The sequence below is a fragment of the Takifugu rubripes genome, chromosome 1 (assembly GCF_901000725.2).
Source record: "Takifugu rubripes chromosome 1, fTakRub1.2, whole genome shotgun sequence".
NCBI classification, from domain to species: domain Eukaryota; kingdom Metazoa; phylum Chordata; class Actinopteri; order Tetraodontiformes; family Tetraodontidae; genus Takifugu; species Takifugu rubripes.
In genome coordinates, this window is record NC_042285.1 from 21,952,457 (window position 1) to 21,972,391 (window position 19,935).

The 19,935-nt window shown below is 44.3% G+C and overlaps 1 protein-coding gene across 1 annotated transcript; it reads right to left on the reverse strand.

Annotated features, from left to right (window-relative positions):
- Positions 1-2,060: 2,060 nt before the first annotated feature.
- LOC105417433 (coiled-coil domain-containing protein 138) lies at positions 2,061-10,166 on the reverse strand. Its single transcript, XM_011611078.2, has 15 exons — positions 9,834-10,166; positions 9,545-9,584; positions 9,243-9,357; positions 9,042-9,145; positions 8,726-8,889; positions 8,346-8,483; positions 8,080-8,199; positions 7,842-7,919; positions 7,648-7,755; positions 7,266-7,418; positions 7,076-7,192; positions 5,750-5,942; positions 4,792-4,965; positions 2,679-2,817; positions 2,061-2,570 (listed from the first exon to the last, which is right to left on the reverse strand). The coding sequence occupies exons 1-15, from the start codon at positions 9,912-9,914 to the stop codon at positions 2,444-2,446; spliced, it is 1,851 nt and encodes a 616-aa protein (XP_011609380.2). The 5' UTR covers positions 9,915-10,166; the 3' UTR covers positions 2,061-2,443.
- Between the last annotated feature and the right edge of the window lie 9,769 nt (positions 10,167-19,935).

Here is a 19,935-nt window from a genome sequence, read left to right on the forward strand (position 1 = left end):
GCCGAATCTGTTCAAAATAAGGGGAAAATAAGACAAGAATCATAAATCACACATTTTCATGACTATTCACCACAGCAATCTACTTTAGTTTCTTTGTGTCCTCGTGCTAATGTGGAAACCACCGCTTGAAATTTAGTCACAGATCGAGACAACCTGGAGGGACCAGGGATGTGTGGGTGAAAAAGAAAAAAACAAGAAGGCAGCCATCTCCTTCTCCTCTACTGGATTTGAGTGCAATGTTCCCTAAAGCTCCTGATATCATCCACTTCTCTGTCATCACAGTAAACAGGGTGATCTTTTGGTTTGTTTTTTCCTGGGAGACCTCTCCCATTAATCAAAGCCGAGAAATGCTAACTTTTGAAGCACCCCCAGTAAAAAAAATCAAAACAAAAAAAAACACAGGCAAAATTGTGAATGAGCAGCATGCTGAAGCCACCCAGGCAAACGCCGTCAAGATATGATCTGAGATGAAAGACGGCGCTGAATCAAACAACCTCTGTGCGAATCGATCCCAGATAAGCCCCGACGGCTGCTTCCGCTCACTCCCCCTTTCCAGTTTGGTGCTTCAGCAGAACGCTCGCACCATTTCCCAAGCTGCACATTTCTGCATATTGCAGCTGGTGAGAGTAACATCTGTGCGGTGGTCGGCCGTGTCGAACTGCTGACTGACCTGATTTTATGGCTGTGCTGAGGTGGAACCGCTAATGCCCCCCCCCCCCCCCCCCCCTCCTGCCAAATAACATTTTAATGAGTTTAACCACGCTGGCCAGACTCTCAAGGATACATTTTAGATGTAAAATGTAAAAAAAAAAAAAGTGCAAACAGAAGTCAGGATCTGTGGGTGATGCTGTGCAGGGCAGACGGCCGCGTGATAAAACTGCCCGTAACGAGGGCCAGACGCTGCTCTGCTGATTGCAGGCGCAGACCAGGATCACCTGGAGCTCCTGAAATCAATAAATGTGCCATTATCGCTGGTGCCATGGAGGGATGTAGACGGCTCCACAAATAAAGACATCAGAGGCTGATCGAGAGAGCTCCTGATGTGTCTGGAGTGTATGGCCTCCATATGCGCCCCCTGTGTCTGAGCCCCCTCCTGATGTGTTGGTAGATGGTCTCCTCCTAGACCATGAGTGGAGGAGCCCAGAGCCCACTTCACCAGGGATACGCCTCCCCAGGCCCTCACTGACCCAGCACCAAACTGGTCACGTGTCACATGCTCAGCGTCAAAAGGCTTCAGTGAAAGAATCGGGACCCACGATCTCCCAGTTCTGGTGTCCAGGCCGACCTCTACCGCACTGTTGGCCCTGCATTGGAGGAAACAGCAAACCTTCTGGCCACAGTGTGCTTGGGCGTCATCCTGGAGGAGCTGCACTGCCTGAGCCTCATGCTACCAGCGGGATTATTTACTTTGTGCAGCGTATTTAATAAAGTCTTGCCTGCTCGGCTGTGAGCTCCCAATCAGTCAGTACTGCAGATAAAAAGCAGACCTGCACAAAGGCAGAAGGGAACATTTGATTAAAAGGGAGAAGAGAGTCCAGGATCTGCACAGGCTCTTCTCCTGGTGCTTCCACATCCACCACAGAGGCAGAGGGGGTCAATGATGTGTTCTCCTCAATACAATGCTGCTTACATTTGATTTACCTTAAATCTAAACAAGAGCTCCTCACACTAAATTGTTTGGTAGAATTTAAGACTGGAATTACCTTTACGAGCGCCATACATTTACTCCAACTGGGTAATAACCTTAAACTACACTTATAAGCACTTCTTGACTTCACCTGTCCAAGCTGCTATTGGCTGTTTATCTTTTTGGCTTTAATTCAATTTAAATGTATTTAATAGGTCCATGTTATGCTCAGAGGATAGAGGGGGGGTGTAGACTTGCAACCATGATCCAAGGAAACGAGGAGCCTCCCATACCTGCAGTGGGAGGTGGTTCCAGGAAGCCAACACTCTGTTAGAAGAGCACTCTATTGGGATGATGTGATGCAGCTTGATCTTCAGGGGCCATGCAGCCGTTGGTAAATTTCCACACATGGGACAGCTAAAGATTTCTTATCTCATCTTGACCGAATCCTTTTAATCACCCCATGTTATCACACCGGTTTTTAAACTTAATTACAGGAAGCTTAAGATTACAGGCAGAGCTGCTTTGAATGCTGAACGTCTCCCTCTAGTTTCCCGACTTCATTTCACGCCGAGATCAATCGCAACAACATTGGATCGTTTTTGACGGGCTTTGAAAAGGGTAGTTTCTGTAAACATATCAGACATCATCAAGGCCACTTCTCAAAAGCGAGGCACAAAACAGGCACCGAGTGAGCGGGTTTAAAAAAATTAAATCTCTGCATGTATTACACATTATCAACACACAGCAAACGCTACACATGTAACACAAAGCAAACCATTTCTATAGAATATAGCAGGAGCGATGGCGAGTGTGTTACTGAAGGTTGAGCAGAATGGACCTGAGGTTGAGGCACAGGAAGCTGTCCTCGGGGCTGCTTCTGTCCTGAAGTTCTTGTATCTGACGGCGGAGGGACGAGAGTTCAAACAGCCGACGGTTCTTCCTGGGCAAACACAAATGTCTGAGCACGCAGGTGATTCCCATCATGCAATATCAGAGAACTGGTTGTAACTGGGTGATATCACCAGCATGGAGGTCACAGTGCATCTACCTGATATTGGAGAGTTTCTGGAGGAGAATGGAGAGCTTCTCCAGGGATGGAAGGTCCAGATGAGGGTTTTTAAGGAACCGGGAGGCCGTTTGGAAAAAGTCCTCGCAGCTGCAGGCATCTAAAAAAGCCTGTAAGTAGCCTACAAAAAGGATAAAGCAGGAACAGGTTTGGCTGTGGTGTTAATGCTCTGGACGTCAGATCGCCGTGCTTTTGAGATTAGCATAGGATTAAACCGACACGGACGCACAATCGAACCATGAGAGTCCTTTGATGGTCAAACCGAGCTGCACCAAGACACAGATGCCTGTCAAAAGTGGCTCTGTGATCACACAAACACACATGCAGATGAAACAGAAAGGGGACAATTGCATCAATCTACAGAAAAGAAGGGCGCATTTTTTTAAATAAGTAATAGCAAATGTTGACCTTAAGGAGCACTAAAATGAGAGGATTCCTATTGAACCAACATTTGTTTCTGCTAAAGCCACATTCCTTTAAACACACTCGCTCTTTCAGAAACACAATTAGAGCCTCACGGGGACTTTCTTTTGGCTGGTACAGATGATTTGTTGGCATCAAATCAGTGCAGAAGGCTGGAGAAGCAAGAACAGGCCCAGGATTATATAAAGAAAACAAGATGGGGGCAGTCTGACTAATACTGGATCGAAGGTCTATAAAAGTATCACAAAAGGAGTTTGTAACCATTAATGCATGTTTTTACTGCATGTTTGAGTGTGTTTATGGTGCTCAAACCTCCTGGCTTTCTTTGTTTTTTTTAATCAGCCCACAACATCTTTAACCATCACTGACAAGAAACATAAAAGCAAGAAAGCTGTTCCATTAATAAAGCTTTCCTCAACACTGGTTATTCAAAAAGAGAATATTCTTCTGTGGCTAACATTCTTAAATGTGTTGTTCCATCACATATTTGAACTTGCCTATTTTAGAAATGCTGGAAGAAGTGAAAAATCTAATCTAAAATAGGACAGAATGGCTGGAAATAGAGGGGGAAAGCCTTTTCCTACTCTCAACTCCTGAGAGGACTTTTATTCCTTGGTATTGTACATCCCAGGTCTTACGTTATTTATCTTCTGCTACATTCTGCACATATACGACTGTGTGGGTACACGTGGTTTTACACAAAGACACAATGGTGAAGGCCGACATGGGGGCTGGATGAGAAGCAGAGGTAAACAGTTCTGCGTCAGGACAAACGAACAATAAATCCTGGAATAGTGTACACTCCTTTACCGTTGGGAACGCTGAAAAGAACACAAACGAATGCCATATGTGACTGCCGAGGTTAAAAGGAGCGTTGGGAGCCCCTCTCGCCGTGTGTTAGATGACCGACCGCAGTTTTGTGATGCATAAATGTGCCGTTAACAAGGTGTTTCGTAGAAAAGGGAACGTTTTTGTAAATGGGTCTCAGGCACGACTGTTACTGTAACATTTGGGTGTCGCGCCTCGCTCTCGTTTCCCTTCTTGACTGCTCATAAAACACAGTGATTAGGAAGTCGAACTGGACTTACAGACCCAATGAAACGCACACCCAGTGCCCCCAGCAGATGTTTCTGCTGTATATTTAAGAGTGTGCACTGCAGTCTGAAATGACTGGTTTTTCCCATATGGAGCGGCACCTCATTGGTCAAACGGTGTTAGTTAGGACGGTCTATAAACCTGAACGGCAACGTTGCAGTGGACCACAAATGGACTGAAGGGTGAATTCAAAATGGATTAAATGAGTGGAGTCATGAGAATGGATGGAAATATATTAATATAGGTTATATACAGCAGTGCTGATATGATCAAGTCCACTCATGAACATTTTTGTCTTATTGGATTATCGAGGCAGTTTGTGCTCGAGTGTTTGGTCTCAATAAATTTGAGCTTGTGGCTTCAGCAGCTCCACCGAAACCTTGAAGTTTACCCCAAAACATTAGCGTCTTTCAAAGCTGTTGTTTATATTTCATGAGTGTTATTTAGAAAAGGGAAATGACCGGTCGCTTTATCTGCTTAAAAAGTGTACAGTAGTTTTATTCTGTGCATGTGTCCCGGCAGCAGCTGTAATCTTGAAACGTAAAATAAATAAATAAAAAAAAAAAAAATCACTTACAGGAATGTTCAGCCAGTCGCATCAGAATATCTAACGGCGTACGCCAACCTCCACGGCCCGTCCGGAGCATGAGCATCAGCACATCCACTCCATCGTGTCGGAGGAACAGACCTCGGCACTCCTCTGACATAAGCGCTGCGTGGAGACTGTCCAGAGCTAAAGCTAACACATCAGCTGCAGCCAGACAGACAGCCAGACATCCAGACAGACAGACAGCCAGCCAGGCAGGCAGACAGACAGACAGCCAGCCAGGCAGGCAGACAGACAGCCAGCCAGGCAGGCAGACAGACAGACACAGCCAGACACAGACAGACAGACAGACGGGATTTAGTTTAATAAATTGCCTTTCCCTGCATCTATTCACCTTTTGCCCCAATAAAATTCTTTTCATCTGAAACACTTTCTGTGACTGTGAAGGAAATGTTTTTGAAAGGTCCAAAAGAGATTAAAGCTAACTGTTGGTATTGGCAGCAATTTGAGTTAATCCCTTGAAGGATGGTACTTATTATGTGTAAAATTGCAGGAGAAAAAAGGGTGAGTGAGTGTGAGTGTGTGTGTGTGTGTGTGTGTGTGTGTGTGTGTGTGTGGTTATATTTCTTTACATCATCCCATTTGGTTTCCTGTCAGACCAAAGAAAGTTAGAAAGCAAAGCTGGCGAGACAGCGTGCAGTCAGAATAAAGATGTGCTGAGGGAGTCATTATAAACAGATGCTTGTGCAGCTCAGAAGAGTTACCGTATAACATTCAGAAATCCTTTAAGTATTAAGGGAATCCCGAAGATCAGGATCAGATCAGAGAACACAAAATAAATCCAACTACAAGTTCACTTTTTCAATTAATGATATTTAATTACATATCCACACAGGAGCTGCGAGAGCCTTCTTGTCTTTATATGACGCAGTCAAAAATGCAGCGAATGCAGTGTGAGTGTGTGTGTGTGTGTGTTCAGCATCATTACCTTGTGCGACAGTGCGCAGGACGATGAGGCTGGACAGGACTCTTGTCTGGGGACAGGGGCTGAGGAACGGGGGCCAGTGGCAGGATCCCCCTGTCTTCAGCTGTGGCTCCTCAGTTGCAGGTGCAGTAATGGGGGTCAGGAGCTTGGACAGCTCCTTTCCTATCTGCCGCACCGCCACAGACGCTGCTGCGTGCTGTGTGAATACACACAAAGTTAGTGACTGTAAACTGAGGAATGTAAAAAACACCACTTCAGTCTGACAGAGAGCCCACGGGCTTAGACCGAGTTAAATAAATCTGTTAACTGCAGCTATTATGTAGGATTTCTAAAGCAGGGTCAGGCATTTTTCAGGGTCAATACATCATCGCTACACAGGAACTCAACCCAACGCTGATGGCGTTTTTATTAAAGTGGAAACATGCTGCAGTAATGAGGCAGCATGTGATTCCAGATGAGCGTCGGACACGTCGCTGTGCAGGCATGACAGGCATCGCGTGCTGGACGACAGCGGAGGATTGATGTTCGGACTGTTCTGTGCTGCGAGAGGGGCCGCGGAGACACAAGGAATCTGGCTCAAGTTAATGAAAGTTAAAGATAATGGTTAAAAGCTGCAAGCTGCTTCTATTCCAACCCAACGTTTAGTGGGGCGGTGGCGCCAAAGCTGTCAGATCCACCTGGAAAACCGCTGACTTGTCCCGTTAGACATGAAGCGGCAGTGACACGGCCGGTCAGTCATGTGTCTGGGCCTCTTTGTACAACTGGCGATGTTGACTTTGTTCCCCGCGCTGGCAAACAGGAAAATCCGGATAACAGCAGCTCGTTTCAACAGCGGACCAACTTTGACAGGACCTCCAGACATTAAAAAGTCTTCCCTGCTGTGCAGAGGAAGGGGGATATTCCCTGCCTGAAGTCAATGTGTAACTGATGGAACGCTGTGTTGCGCTCGATTTCTGCTGCGCGCTATTGATCCAGCAGCTTTCTGTGCAACACCAATCCTCTCTGAAGAAACAAAGCACCGACGGATGAAAGGAGGGTGGGGGGTGGGGGGTGTCATGCAGATCTTTAGGGAACTTTTACAGCGGAAAAAAGCCATCATTGATTAATGTTTCTTTTGTCAATGCTGTTTTTATCTAGCAATTTACTTGTGTAATACGTTCACTGAAAAAGGTCTCGCAGCATCCCTGCAAATATCTGGGTTTTTCTGTAAAAAGTTAATTATATTGATCTTTTACCTGAGCTGCCTCAGCATAAGGTCACAGATTTATGAAGTGCTGGCCCCAATATCCTACTGTGTAAACTAAATGCAGTTAAATAAATAGGTATCACCTGGGCTTTGTGATCAATGTGCCTCAAGGCCCCGTCAATGAGACGAAGAAGGTTGAGGAAGAGTTCAGGTTGTGAAACACAAGTGTGATGAAGTTGATCCGCCAACAAAGGCAGAACCTAAAGAGATACATCACCATAAATGACATAAAACAGCAAAGAATCAAAGCGGAGCCACGGGGGAATAGGCCACCTTCACACATCTTTCGCCAAATGCAGCTACTGGGGGCCAACGCTGGTCGACGCCTTTCCTTTCATTTCCCGCTCTTGATGTGAACATCTGGGAATCCAGGATCCAGTCCATCAGAAAGGCCAGGAGCTTCAGCATAGCAAGACTGGAGCAACTCTGGAAGACAAAAAGTGGCCTAACCTTACTTTGAAGCTAAAATACAAAAACTGGAGTAAGAGTTCTTTATTGGGGAAGAAGGTGAAGCTGTGCCATCACTGTCAGGTCTAGTTTCATCTCAAAGAAAAAGAAAGCAGCACATCAATGTGCCTAAGATGAATTATATTCGAGGCTTACAAACGTGCCACAAAAGCTCACATATTCAATTACATTGTGGTCGGTTTTTTACCTTGTCAGTGGGTTTCATAGCGGCAACAGTTCTGTCTTTTTTCACAGGTTTAATCAACTCGGTGCTCTTAAAACAATCTCTGGGTACCACGCTGTGCTCACATTTCCTCTAAAGGCAACCAAACAATGGAAGAAATTTTAGGATTCACTGGAAAAAGTTAATTTGAAATCACATGTAGTGAATATTGTTTTTACCTGTAGGTTCTCAAGCCGAGCAAAAACCCTTTTTGACTGGTTCACTAGCTTCTTATTTTGTTCACGGACCTCGTTCAGCTGTGTATTTGCAGACATTACAGACATTTACAGCTGTGTTAGCGCGCCCCCGTGTGGTATAGGGCGGTTACAACTTATTAAAATAGACCTATGCTTTTCATGGACATAATGAGCACAAAGAGCTTCAATTTAAACAATCATTAACACAAACACTGTTTACCTGTTTCTTCATGTTATCATTGAGTTCCCTGATAGTGTCAAAGTTGCTTTTGAGGCGCCTGTTCTCTTTGCTCTGCTCTCGAAGACGCTCCTGCAGCTCACTCACCTCCTGTTGGTGTTTCTGCAGCAAAAACACAGACAGTAATTTCTTGTGCATTATGATTTTATGGACATACCCTACCAGTCATAGGATATGAGGCAGTTATGTGAAGTTTAAACTGACAACTGAGGAGACCGGTGGAGAATGAGCTGAGCCCTTGAGTGCACCTTCTCTAAAGCAGATATGCGAGTTTCCAAGGTCTCCTGCAGCCCATCCATCCTCACAAAAGCCTCCCCTTGTTGGTTCAGTCTCCTCTCTCTCTCCTGCAGCTCCCTTTCAAAATGATGCTGGCGTTGATGTTCTGCCTGGATACATACAAATGTAATCATTAATTTCCTCAAATTGGACTTCACATTGTCCTTGATTGTCTCATCTGCAAACACTTGACAACACATGATGAATTACAAATATGTGGAATTCCAAAGACAAATCCTGACATTATTAGCAGTCAAGATGTGCAGCTATACTGTAAGTATTGTCCAAATACTGAAAATGTGACACAAACACACTTTTTTCTCTATGTCTCGATATTGTGCATGGTTCTTACTTTCAGCTGTGTGTGGATGGCCATCATTTCCTGGAACACATTAGCGAAGACTGAAGATGGGGAATGGCACGAAACAGGACGTTGACAAGCTCTCGGAAACCTTCCCTCTCTCTGGGTTTCTGGGGATCCAGGGCTGCCATCCAGACAAGATGGTAAAGTGACATCTGCAGGGGCAAAGGAAGGATTATATAAATAAATATCAACATACCAAAGGTTAATTATTTAAATACAAAAGTCTTGGAAACAATGGATTGGAGTGTTGCAAATAAATCGTCAGGTTCATGATCTAATCACTAAAACACACAGACACACACACCTGCTTCTGTAAACACTCCCTGGGAGTCCTGAAATACAGCAACATTACAGCCTTCCTGCAGGTCCTGACTGCTGTCACTGGAATCACTGAGCTCACTGGCAAACCTGAAACAAAACAGGACACACACGCATTGTCCAACACATAACAGATCACTCATCACAAACACAGGAAATTGGATTTGATAGAAGTAATTAGACTTACTCCTTTGGGTAACTGGTAACAACTTTACACAGCTCGCGTAAAGCTTTGGTGTAGTAAGTCAGTGCTTTATTTGGGTGGTGATATCTGGTGCATAAGGTGAGTTGTGGTGGTGCCTCTGAAATGAATAAAGGTGAATAACAAATTAGGGCTTACACCTTTATTTTGTTTGTTTCAATAATGCACTTAACGTGTGCAATGGGAAAGCAGTGAAGAAATAAAATACATTTCAAAGCGAATTAGTATTTATAGATTGCTTAAGATCTAAACTGGGCCAGGGAGGTTTTAATGTAAAGTACACTCACCATCACTGGCTCCTGGAAGAATCTCCTCTGATGGTGGCAACTGAGATTCACAAGATTATGGCACATTTTAAATTCTATCAAGTGCATTCAGTCTCAGAAGAAATGGATTCAATTCATTACAAATAATGGAACGCTACAGAGCAATTTGGAAACGACGAATGAACTATAAATCCATTTATGTGGATGGTAGGGGCAGTAATTAGGAAATCGAACCGTTAGTATATGTGTACCATGCTTGGCCCATTGGTGCTCAGACAAGATCCCATTAGGATCTGTATAAAACTCACACCTGTGTCCTCCTGTCCAGATATTTCCGCTGAAGTTTCGCGACAGCATCGGTCTCAGAGGTTCCTTCAAACGGCTTTTCCATAGTAAACAAACACTACGAAGACCTGTAATGTCGACAAACTATCGCTACCAGCCAGTGTCAGCAATCGACAAACTCCCGGGGAAGAAAACTTTCAAATTATCATAAATTACAATTGTAAATTACTAGGCATTAATCTAGATAGTATAATATACAGGTCAGTTTAATAATTTGGAACTCAATCGCTGCACATCCGCCTGTCTTCTTCACCACAGAACCTTCGACAACTCGCAGGTTTCTGCCGAACATGTAAACCGAGAGACGCAATCCAAATTTGGCGGAAAAGTGGTCACGTGATCTCGACGCGCTTCCCGTGGGCAGCGTCACCCAGTGACAGAACATAAAATGACCACTAATGAAGACTCAGTTTCCCGTTCATATACCTAATTAGTGAATGGCAAACACTTTTTTCATTTTGAGTTTAACCCTCTGAATAAAATAAAGGTAATAAACTTCAGGATTGGTTTTTAGATCGTGGAAACAGTGCATGATGGATTATGACTTCCGGTATAAAATTGTAGTTTCAACAATTGACCAGGGCATGTCACTGCCTCCCCAAAAACCATGGCAACGAGCTCAATGAATCGGAATCGCTGGCTCTTTTTTGTGCCGGATTAACTTTCACCTCTTATGTGGCAAATGGTGCAAAGTTTGTTCAAGAGTCCACAAGTAAGCTTTATGATGAATGGCTTCTGTGGCTGTGGCTAATTAGCAGCTAATGACATTGATACACATTCTAATGACTCAATCATTTTGTCGCTGCAGGCTTTTGCTGACAATGAGACAAATTAATGAGCATAGTAACGGTGATCTTCATTAGAGTGTTGTTTGCTTTGTCCACTTTATATGGAAATTAGTCTCATTAATTGGTTATCATAGTCTCTCTCCTCTCTCTTGTGTGTGCATGTGCACGGGCTACATTTATGGTTTGCAGAGTCAATGTGAGGTTTGGGGTTTTTTTTGGGGTTTTTTTTGTTTTAATTTTAGGCTTGGTACAGATACACACCAGATTCTGTGTTTGATAAACCTTTGCAAGATTAGAATTTTAACGTTTGGAGAGACAAGTCCTGGGATAAATTGGCTGTAACAGGGGAATGTAGTATATTAAAGGGGCAGTTGCAGGATTTGGTGCCAAAATGACTGCATCTGCATTGTTCCTTTGGGGCAGAAATGTCCTACAGCTGCTACAACTGTCACAAATAAAAGTCAGGGACATTGGTAACTGTTCCTTGGTTTCCACAAAGTATGCCAGAGCATTGGGAGAAAGATGGCATCTCTCATGGTTACAGCTGGTCCAGAACAACAGTCGGTGCTCAGGTGGACCTGCTCCGGAGGCGGAGTGTAATGGATTCCGGCAGCACTTCAGCATCTCTGTCGGACGTCCTGTCTGTATTCCACATTTATAAAGCTGACAGGCATTCCACACACGTCATTGATGTTGGACACTACACAATGGGGCATCTATTACCTCCAAATTACAGATGATCTTCCTCATTATTGCACAGCACGGTCCCTGTTAGCATGTGTCTGCAATGTTTGGGGTCTACTCTACAAAGGGAAAGAAATTGTGTTCATTTTGAGAGTCCCATTGTTGGTGCAAATGCGTGTCAGACAGACATTCCAAAGGGACGCGGCCTGCACTTTATCGCCAGCACCTTCTGCTTTTTAACAAAACCCACAAATGAGCCTGGGGACACGGCTAGACAAAAACAATCAAGCTCCATTCTTGAATTAGCAACATATTGCTACAATGTACTGAAAAAGCAATTATCCCCTCTTTCTTGACATAAAGCTGTGCGCGTGCCACAGGAACTCTCTCACATTCAATTAAAGTGGTGATGGGAATGTACCGCTGAGAGGGAAAAATTGCATTTCTCCTGGCATGACTCCTTGAGTCCACAGAGCAGCTTTATGTATGCTAATGCCAACTCTAAAGATGGATCTGTGGGTTTGGGGTGGGGGGAGGGAGGAGGGAGGAGTACTCAAATCACCATAGAGCTTGGACACAATACTGCATCCCAGGGCAGGTGAGGGACATTTATGAGATTTTCCATGATAGAATTATTAAAGGATGGAAGGGGAAGACTAAAATCACCCAAAACGGTTGATCCATCCATATTTATAATGAAGTGTTATCGGCCTTTGATACAAGAAGGTATAAAGTTGGAGTCTGTCTATTTATGCATTTAAAAAGTTTTTTTTTTTTTTTTAATTTTTAGTAAATGTCACAATTCTTCCAGTTGTAATGCTGGAATTACAGGACTATAGCAGACAAATGTATAAAGGTCTCTAACTGGGGGGACGTCTGCCTGCCAACAAGATGGTTTGCTTCAGAAATCCCTCTCAGTTAAACTAAACTGTGTTGTTAGTTCAGTTGATTTAGTTTGTTCCACATTAGTTTACAATCTCCCCATAAATTAACTCCAAAGCGCTTTGTTTCAAGAGCTTCTGTTACTGGTTCTCCTACCTAACACCACTGATTTGTACTGGTCATATTCATGCAATAAATGCCACAAAAAAAACCTGCAGGATTTATCATTTAAGTAATTTTTAGTATTTAAGTCCATGCAATAGCTTTGTCAAGTTATATTTATTAGACTAATTTCTCCAGATTTAATTGCTACATGAATATTTTAATGTTTACCCTTCACACACTCTACAAGGCCTTTGGGGTTCATGAAACAGTAAGAAGCAGGGAAGCCCCCCTAATCTCTCCCTTTTGTGGTAATGGAAACACATAAAAATGTTTTAATTATTCAATGGATTCTTGGTTTAATCAGACTTTTAGATGAGTGCAAATGTTCCAGTATAGATGAGATGTGCTAATTATAGTCAAACAGGTTAAATTAAGTGTGATTAAGGTTAGGAGCCATGTTGCTCTGTGCTTTCATTGTCCTCGGATTTATTCTAACGCTGAGTCAACAGATCATTTATTTGATTTTGGGTTTGTTTGGGTTTTTGTTTTTCACTGCTGCGACGAATTCCGACCAAGGCTGACGCCATGGGGCCACGCTGCTGCTCACACTGGGCGACATATGAAAGGTGCCCAAATCTGGTTCAAAAAGATGAGTGATGTGTCTTTTGTTGTTTACATTGTCAATTTTTAAAAAATGGTTTTGGATCACATTGGGAGAAAAAAAATATCGTATTTCGTCCTCTTTGTTTTTTGGTCCGGCCCTAAAAAGACCCTCCCTTAGACATGGTCGCTTTGGTTATGTCAAACTGCTTCTTTTTTTGATGGCGGTGCCCCCCTGTGCCACCAGCTTGAATTGACCCACTGTTATTGGGACAGCTGCCCTGAGTCAGCCTCCATCGTACACGAATACATTAACGCAATCGCTGATCGCGATACCCGACCTCCACGCCCACTCACCAAACACACAGCATTCTTGCTACCGTGCACATTCACAGCTCCCCATGTGGGCATATATATCATAGAAAGATCATCCAAACACTCAGCGGAATGTGTTCTACATGTAGTTTTTTAGAGCAGCAGCAGCTCAGAGGTTAGTCCAGTAGAATCAGCAAGGCTGGGTTGTGTTACAACATCTGCCCCTCCCTCACTGTGCTGCTGAGGTACCCTTGAGCAACTGGCCCTGAGGCCCAAACAGAATGAGCCTGAGCCCAAAGCAGCTTCAGAATTATTTATGACGCAAGAGAGGTACAGTAGGACAGAAATAGTGAGAGGAGACTATATCTATTAGGAGACCTTCATCACTGACCCTGGCGGTTCTGTCATTCCTGCAGCACTGAGTCATGTGGGATGTCTCTTGGTAGACTTTGGGTCCAGCGGCCCTTTTTTGGGAATGTCATGTTTTAACAACTCCGCTGCCGTTTGATTCCCGCTTCTGAAAGCCTGTCTGGAAGTATTGGAATGTGTGTGAGGCGGCAGGCCAGACGCTGTTTGTTTGGAAATAAACTGTCTGCCTGATCGGAACGGCCTCATTTTCAGGGACGAGGGAGCGGAGGGGCTGTGAACGCACCACAGACTCAGAATGCACTAACATGGAAGAACGGGCCTCCAGGCGCACCTTTAACGCCCACTTTGGCTTGACATCAAAGCAGAAATACTCTACTAACACAGATATTAAAGATGTGTGTGTGAGTTGTTATAAAGATCATTTTGTTAATAACACTCCTATGGGAGATCTCACAGGTTTGACGGGGTGACTATGATTCAATTGCAGGAGGCTCCTGGGAGAGCTGGGGGTTAATGAACTGTGCATGTTCTTATTATCATCCCACTGGTTACGTGTGTGCGCACGTGTGTGTGTGTGTGTGTGTGTGTGTGTGTGTGTGTGTGTGTGAGTCCCAAAAGAAGGACTGGTGGAGGAGTGTGAGGACATAAGCTACAATAACATTCACATAATTGCTCCCGTAAGGAACAATGATACAGAAAAATGTTACTAAATACAGTCTAGTGATATTCTTTAAACTACAAACTAGATTTGCTGGTGATTGTGTTTGGAAAGTGTGATCTTTGCAGGTTTATAGTGTCAGAGCTCGACCTGCTCCTGGTTTTGATCAGAATCTCTATTAATAACAACGCTATGTTGTGTTTATTACATTCTAGTAAACAATCTTTGGATTGAAAACAATTGAAAACTGTGAGATCATCCAAAAGGAATCCATTTCATGGACAGAAACATGCAAACCAGGGTCTTTTGATTATTGCTTTTCTGAATTGCATGTAAATACGTCAGCCCCATTAATTACAATTATCTGATTACTCACAGTTTTTATGGTCATCTAAACAATCTCACTGTTATGCAAGGTTCCCAAATTCCTGACAACGCTGTGTGCCTTGCACAACCCCAGTAACCATAAACCAGACTCTGTGGGAGGGTGATCAAAGGTGTCCTGACTGTCAGTATTTGCAGCCCCTTGACCAAAGATCCGGCGTCTTGCTTCTGACGCCTTCCACGGGCGATCAGTCCCACGTACGCGGCGCCAATCCGTGTCAGCCCAAGTGAGAAGGGTGAAGTTTTTCCAGAATCCCCTGAAGCTCTCTTAAAACAAAGCCCAAACAGATGTTCAGGGTTCAGCAAACATGTCTGATGGCCTCTCATTCGCTGGGATTCCTCTCACCGTTGAAACCGGCGTTTTAGGTGCTCTTTAAGTTGCGACGGGGTTGTTCAAAGCCCCGGCGTTCAGGATGATTTTTGAGTAATTATCGAAAGCCTTGTTGACGCGACACGGAATAACAAAACAGCGAGGTTCACATTGGGAATGGAATTTCACACCTCTCCAGATGTTGGACTTATTTTCGAAGATGTTTCCTAAAGGAGCTGATGAGCGAAGTTCCACACTGGCGTCTACATAGAAACATCTCATTGTAGCAAAGATCTTGAACTAAATCAGCTCTGCTGAGTGAAGCTGGTTAGAAAAACTAGATATTACATGTTTTATTCTGTTGTCGTACACACGAGGCACAGCAGACAGTGAAACGAATGATAAGAACTTGTAATACTCATAATCATTTTGTTCTTAATGTTTACCATAACTCCCAGTTACCTGTAATTCATTGCTTCCCCTCCTTACCGCCTCTGTAAGGACCACCAAAGCTCATTTAATCACATTACAACAATAAACCTACATTGAACACGCAGGACAACAGCTGCGTACATGCTTATACGTAAGCTATTGAATTGGCCCAGATGTGGACGACAAATCGACTTCCATTTTAGTACCAGGCCTCTTGGAGGGTCGTGTCTTAGCTTGAAGAAGCAGACTGATTACTGGGAGGAGAGTGGAGACTGAGCTTTTCACTGACGCAGCAGCTCGCAGTGCAACGATGAGATAAACAGAATGATGAAAGAGGAGGAATGGAATTAGTGAATGGAAAATAGCATGAGTTCTGGAAAGATCTCCGAATTGCACACTCAGGGCCTTTATCCAGTAATGATGTTACGTAAACTTGTTTTTAATGCGTTTCGCTCAATTATAGGTTCGGCACACAGCTGCCCACCGGCCAGAGTTTCCGAGTTGTTAATGGCAGGGATCAAATTTGGGACAGGTTTTTTGGTGCAGATGTATTTCCAAAAAATGGTTAAACATGTAAGTTGTGACCTGGAAATATGCCCGAAATGGGATGCGAGACAAGTTATGATGCAAACAAAATGTTTCACTAGCTTGTTTGTGTCGCCTTGTTTAATGCCACAATTAGCAACTGAGACGATTACAGATTATTTCTGAACCGAAAAGAGAGAACGTGTCGAGCGTGTCTAAAGGACATTTACCACAAGAGGAGGGTCAAGCTCTGATGTGTTTGCTCAGCTAAAATCCAATCCTAACTGTTATGAACACATTATAATGGATATCCTTTTGACATTAATTTCATTATGGGCTCTTTTTCCACTTAATCAAAATAATGTAATCAAATCACAGCAAGGCAGCTAATTGAAGGCTTTTTTTTTAAAGTGACAGCAAAAGTGGACCTCTTGTGAAGCGATATGTCATCAAACAAAGGCCCCGTTCTCCTCAGGAGCTCATTTGCATTTCCCTCGGCATTAGCAACTGTGCTCCACAAACTTTTTTCCTCACTTACACATACAGAGACACACACATAGTGAGGGGTGTGCGTGGGCAGACAGAAAGGAGAGGAATCCCTGATAAGCCAGTGGCCTGGCGGAGGGCACAGAGAGAGGAATGGCAGCTATGTCGGGCATTCACAACACTGTGTGGTGTCACCAAACAAAGCCTTCCCTTCTCCCGCCTGTCAAAGACACCATTGTGGTGTGAGGAAAAAGCCTTTATATCACACACACATTCCACACATGCCCCCTACACCCTCATGTGCACACACACACACACGATCGGACACACACTGCTAAATAAGCAAAACCTTCTAAATATTACATTTACTGTGTACAAACCTGTATACTGATACGTTGTCTTTGACAGTTGCTGGTGTTGTTCTGGCCCCCAGCTCGCTGTTTTTTACAGGACAGAAGCGTGCAGCAGAGAGGCCGGCATTCCCAGCATGCAACACCCAGTGAGTCACCTGTGTGTGGGAGGGGAAGCGAGGGGAAGCTCCCCACTTCTCTGGAAGTCGAGGAAGTTAATGACAGCTGACACACTCCCCAGGGGGCCGACAGCGAGAGTGTTTGCTTTTCCTGTAAGATGCCTGTGTGCTTGTGTGAGTGTGTGTGTGTTTGAGAGAGAGAAAGCGAGAGAGAGAGGGAGAGCCTGGGTGTAAGCGTGCTAGCTTCTTCCTGTTGCTCTGACGTGCTCCTGACTGCTCCTGCCACCTCCACCTAAGCCACAAAGGGCTCATGGGAAGGTGGACATGACAGGAGGGAGGGACTCCCATATGTCTCGTGTCTGATGTTGCGGAGTGACTCTACAAACACCTGTCAATCACTGTCAGGGTGGGACGAGAGCTACAGTGCAGCTGGATTTGTGGTTTGTATGGATTAATAATCCTAAACAAGGGTCTCGGGCCTGTTGGGTTCATGGTGACTGGTCTCAAATGTGTGATTTGAGACACCAATAATCTGTCGTGTTTTGCTGTTTTGATTTAAACCGCATTCAAACCATTATTTTAGCTCTTTGGGGGTCATTCAAGGACCCTTTCCTAAATGTGTGTGTATGAGTGTGAGAGACTGGCGGGAGAGCTGCGGACACTGACAGGTTGATATAATTTAGGGCCGGCTCTCCTGTCAACCTCGCGGAGAGCCTCCCAGCATGTGGGTCATCATCACAGAGGAAGTCCTGCAACTCCACTTCCCTAGGTTACAGTGACGGGCCCCTCCAGGACTCTGGACCCGGACAAGAAGCCCCGCTGAGGGGTTTACCGGCTATAGGGTGCCGGCATAAAGAGCCAGGCTGCAGGGGGTGGTTCCATGGACAATGGCGGGACAGTAGAGGAGAGTGGAATTACCTTCCAATTAGGCAAAGTTAATGTGAAGAATGACGGGTGTCAACCTGTCAGTACCCAGGGTGGCGGGGGATCAGCTGGATAAGCATCACGTTATCCCTCAGATTACACTTTCTGCTCGCGTGATCACACACACACACACACGCACATGCACGCACACACACACACACACACACACACACACACACACACACACACACACGCACACACACACACACACTGTGAGCAGGCCTCAGTCAGTTTTGGATTATTTGACTGGGCAGCACTGGTGGCTTGATTGGTGACGGGTTGGTTTTAGTTTGTTGGGTTCTTCCGTCCGTCCGTCTGTCACCGCCATCGCAGGGCTACACCCGTGATGCTCATCGCTCGAGAGGCTTTACATCCTGAACCTGGCTGCTGTGTCAAAGGCTATCATGACTGCACCACTGTTGTTCAACAGGTTGGTGCAAACTAAAAAGGCAACACTGCAAATGTTACTGTTTACAAGTACATTCAGAAGAATTTTTGTTTTTAACATGATTTGTCAATCATTATTTCAATGATCTTACATTAATATTTAATGGAAAACACCTATTAATGTGTTATTGGAATTTCATTCCTTCATGTTTAGTTTAAGCCTCTATTTTTGTTTTACTCAGATAATAATCAGCCGTAACTGAGAAAGAAGCAGAGACAAACAAAGAAGTGGGTTTTGTAATGTATAATTCTTTTTTAAAAAGTGCTCTAATGGCATTGTTCACTCACGCATTGTTGTTTTAACCCCGAGGTGAAACTTGTTTTCGGGGACAGCTCTAATGTAAAACAACAATCGAGGTCAGTGGTCCAGGAATGTCCCTTGGTGGTTCTGGTATGTCTGGTATGGTCATGATGGGCTGCATGGGACAGTGGCAGCAGGTAGGGCTGCTCTTGGAGGCTGGGATGATTGACAGGCAGGTGGAAGGGCCAGTTTACTCACTGCTGTGAGTTTTAAGGCTCTGAAATAGCCACAACACTGGGATTCCTGGGTCTTTTTGGTCATTATTGAGGTCTTTAATCTACTTTGATCTTCAGTCTTTAATTTGCTGGGATTTGAAGATCATTCTTCCTGTTTACAGGACTTCTGTGAGGCAGGTGGTTGTATTTAGAGTGACTGAGGCCCAATATAGTAGCAAACATGTTATTTATAGCTCGGCGCTGCCTGTAAATCAGTTGTGAAACATCAAAGCAAGAATAAGAAAAACAGAACAAAACAAGGTTTTGTCAGCTTTATATTTAGAAGCTCCCTTAAAATGAGAAATCTTTCTTAGTTTATCCAGTTTATCACTTGATACAGATGTTTGACATGAAACCTGATTCCACACATAAGTACACCTATATGTATATAACAGATGGGCCTGTGAATGTAATGCTGGATTTCATCATATAGAAGCACATACGCAACAGTTAATAGTTCTTTTACACTCAGAAAGTGTCCTGAACATCCCTCAAAGGTCATAAAAGCACCTTTCTGACACAGCCTGCTTAATAAAATGGCTGTTTGCTACTGTACATTCCAGGAATTGCAACACCAATTTATAAAAAAGGAAGAAAAAAAAGAAAGACGTGACAGATGCAGGCAAGAGCAGCGTCATGGAGACTGAGCGAGGGGAAACAGGTGTTGGCTGCTAAATGTGCTTTCAGTGAGCAGAGGAATGACTGCTATGTACTGGCCGCTGTGATTACTGGCACATTACCCAGAACCAGGCTGCCGCTGCAGCAGCGAGTCTTGCTTTTATGAATGGAATGCCTCCTGCAACGGGAGGCTTTGGATTCAGTGCATGTACAACAAACGGCAGGTATGAAGTATTGAGGTACAGCAGTTTCCAGTTTCCCAACAAGTCATTCACTCCCCGCTGACGCAGAGCGCCGTTCCGGCGCGTCTTTATTTGAAGGCCTGAACTGATATTTGACTCAGATCTTCAACGTGACGCTTTCTGACATCTGCTGTACTGAGACATCGCCATGGGTCCTGGTTACGCTGTGTGTGGGCAGGCGGAGGAATGTGAGTGGCCTGTGTTATGGGCGGATGGTCTTGCTGTACATTGTAAACAGACATAACTGTTAATCCTTTCCTCTGGTCTAAGTGTATATTGAGTTTTGATTTAATTGAAAGCCCTCAGGAGCTGG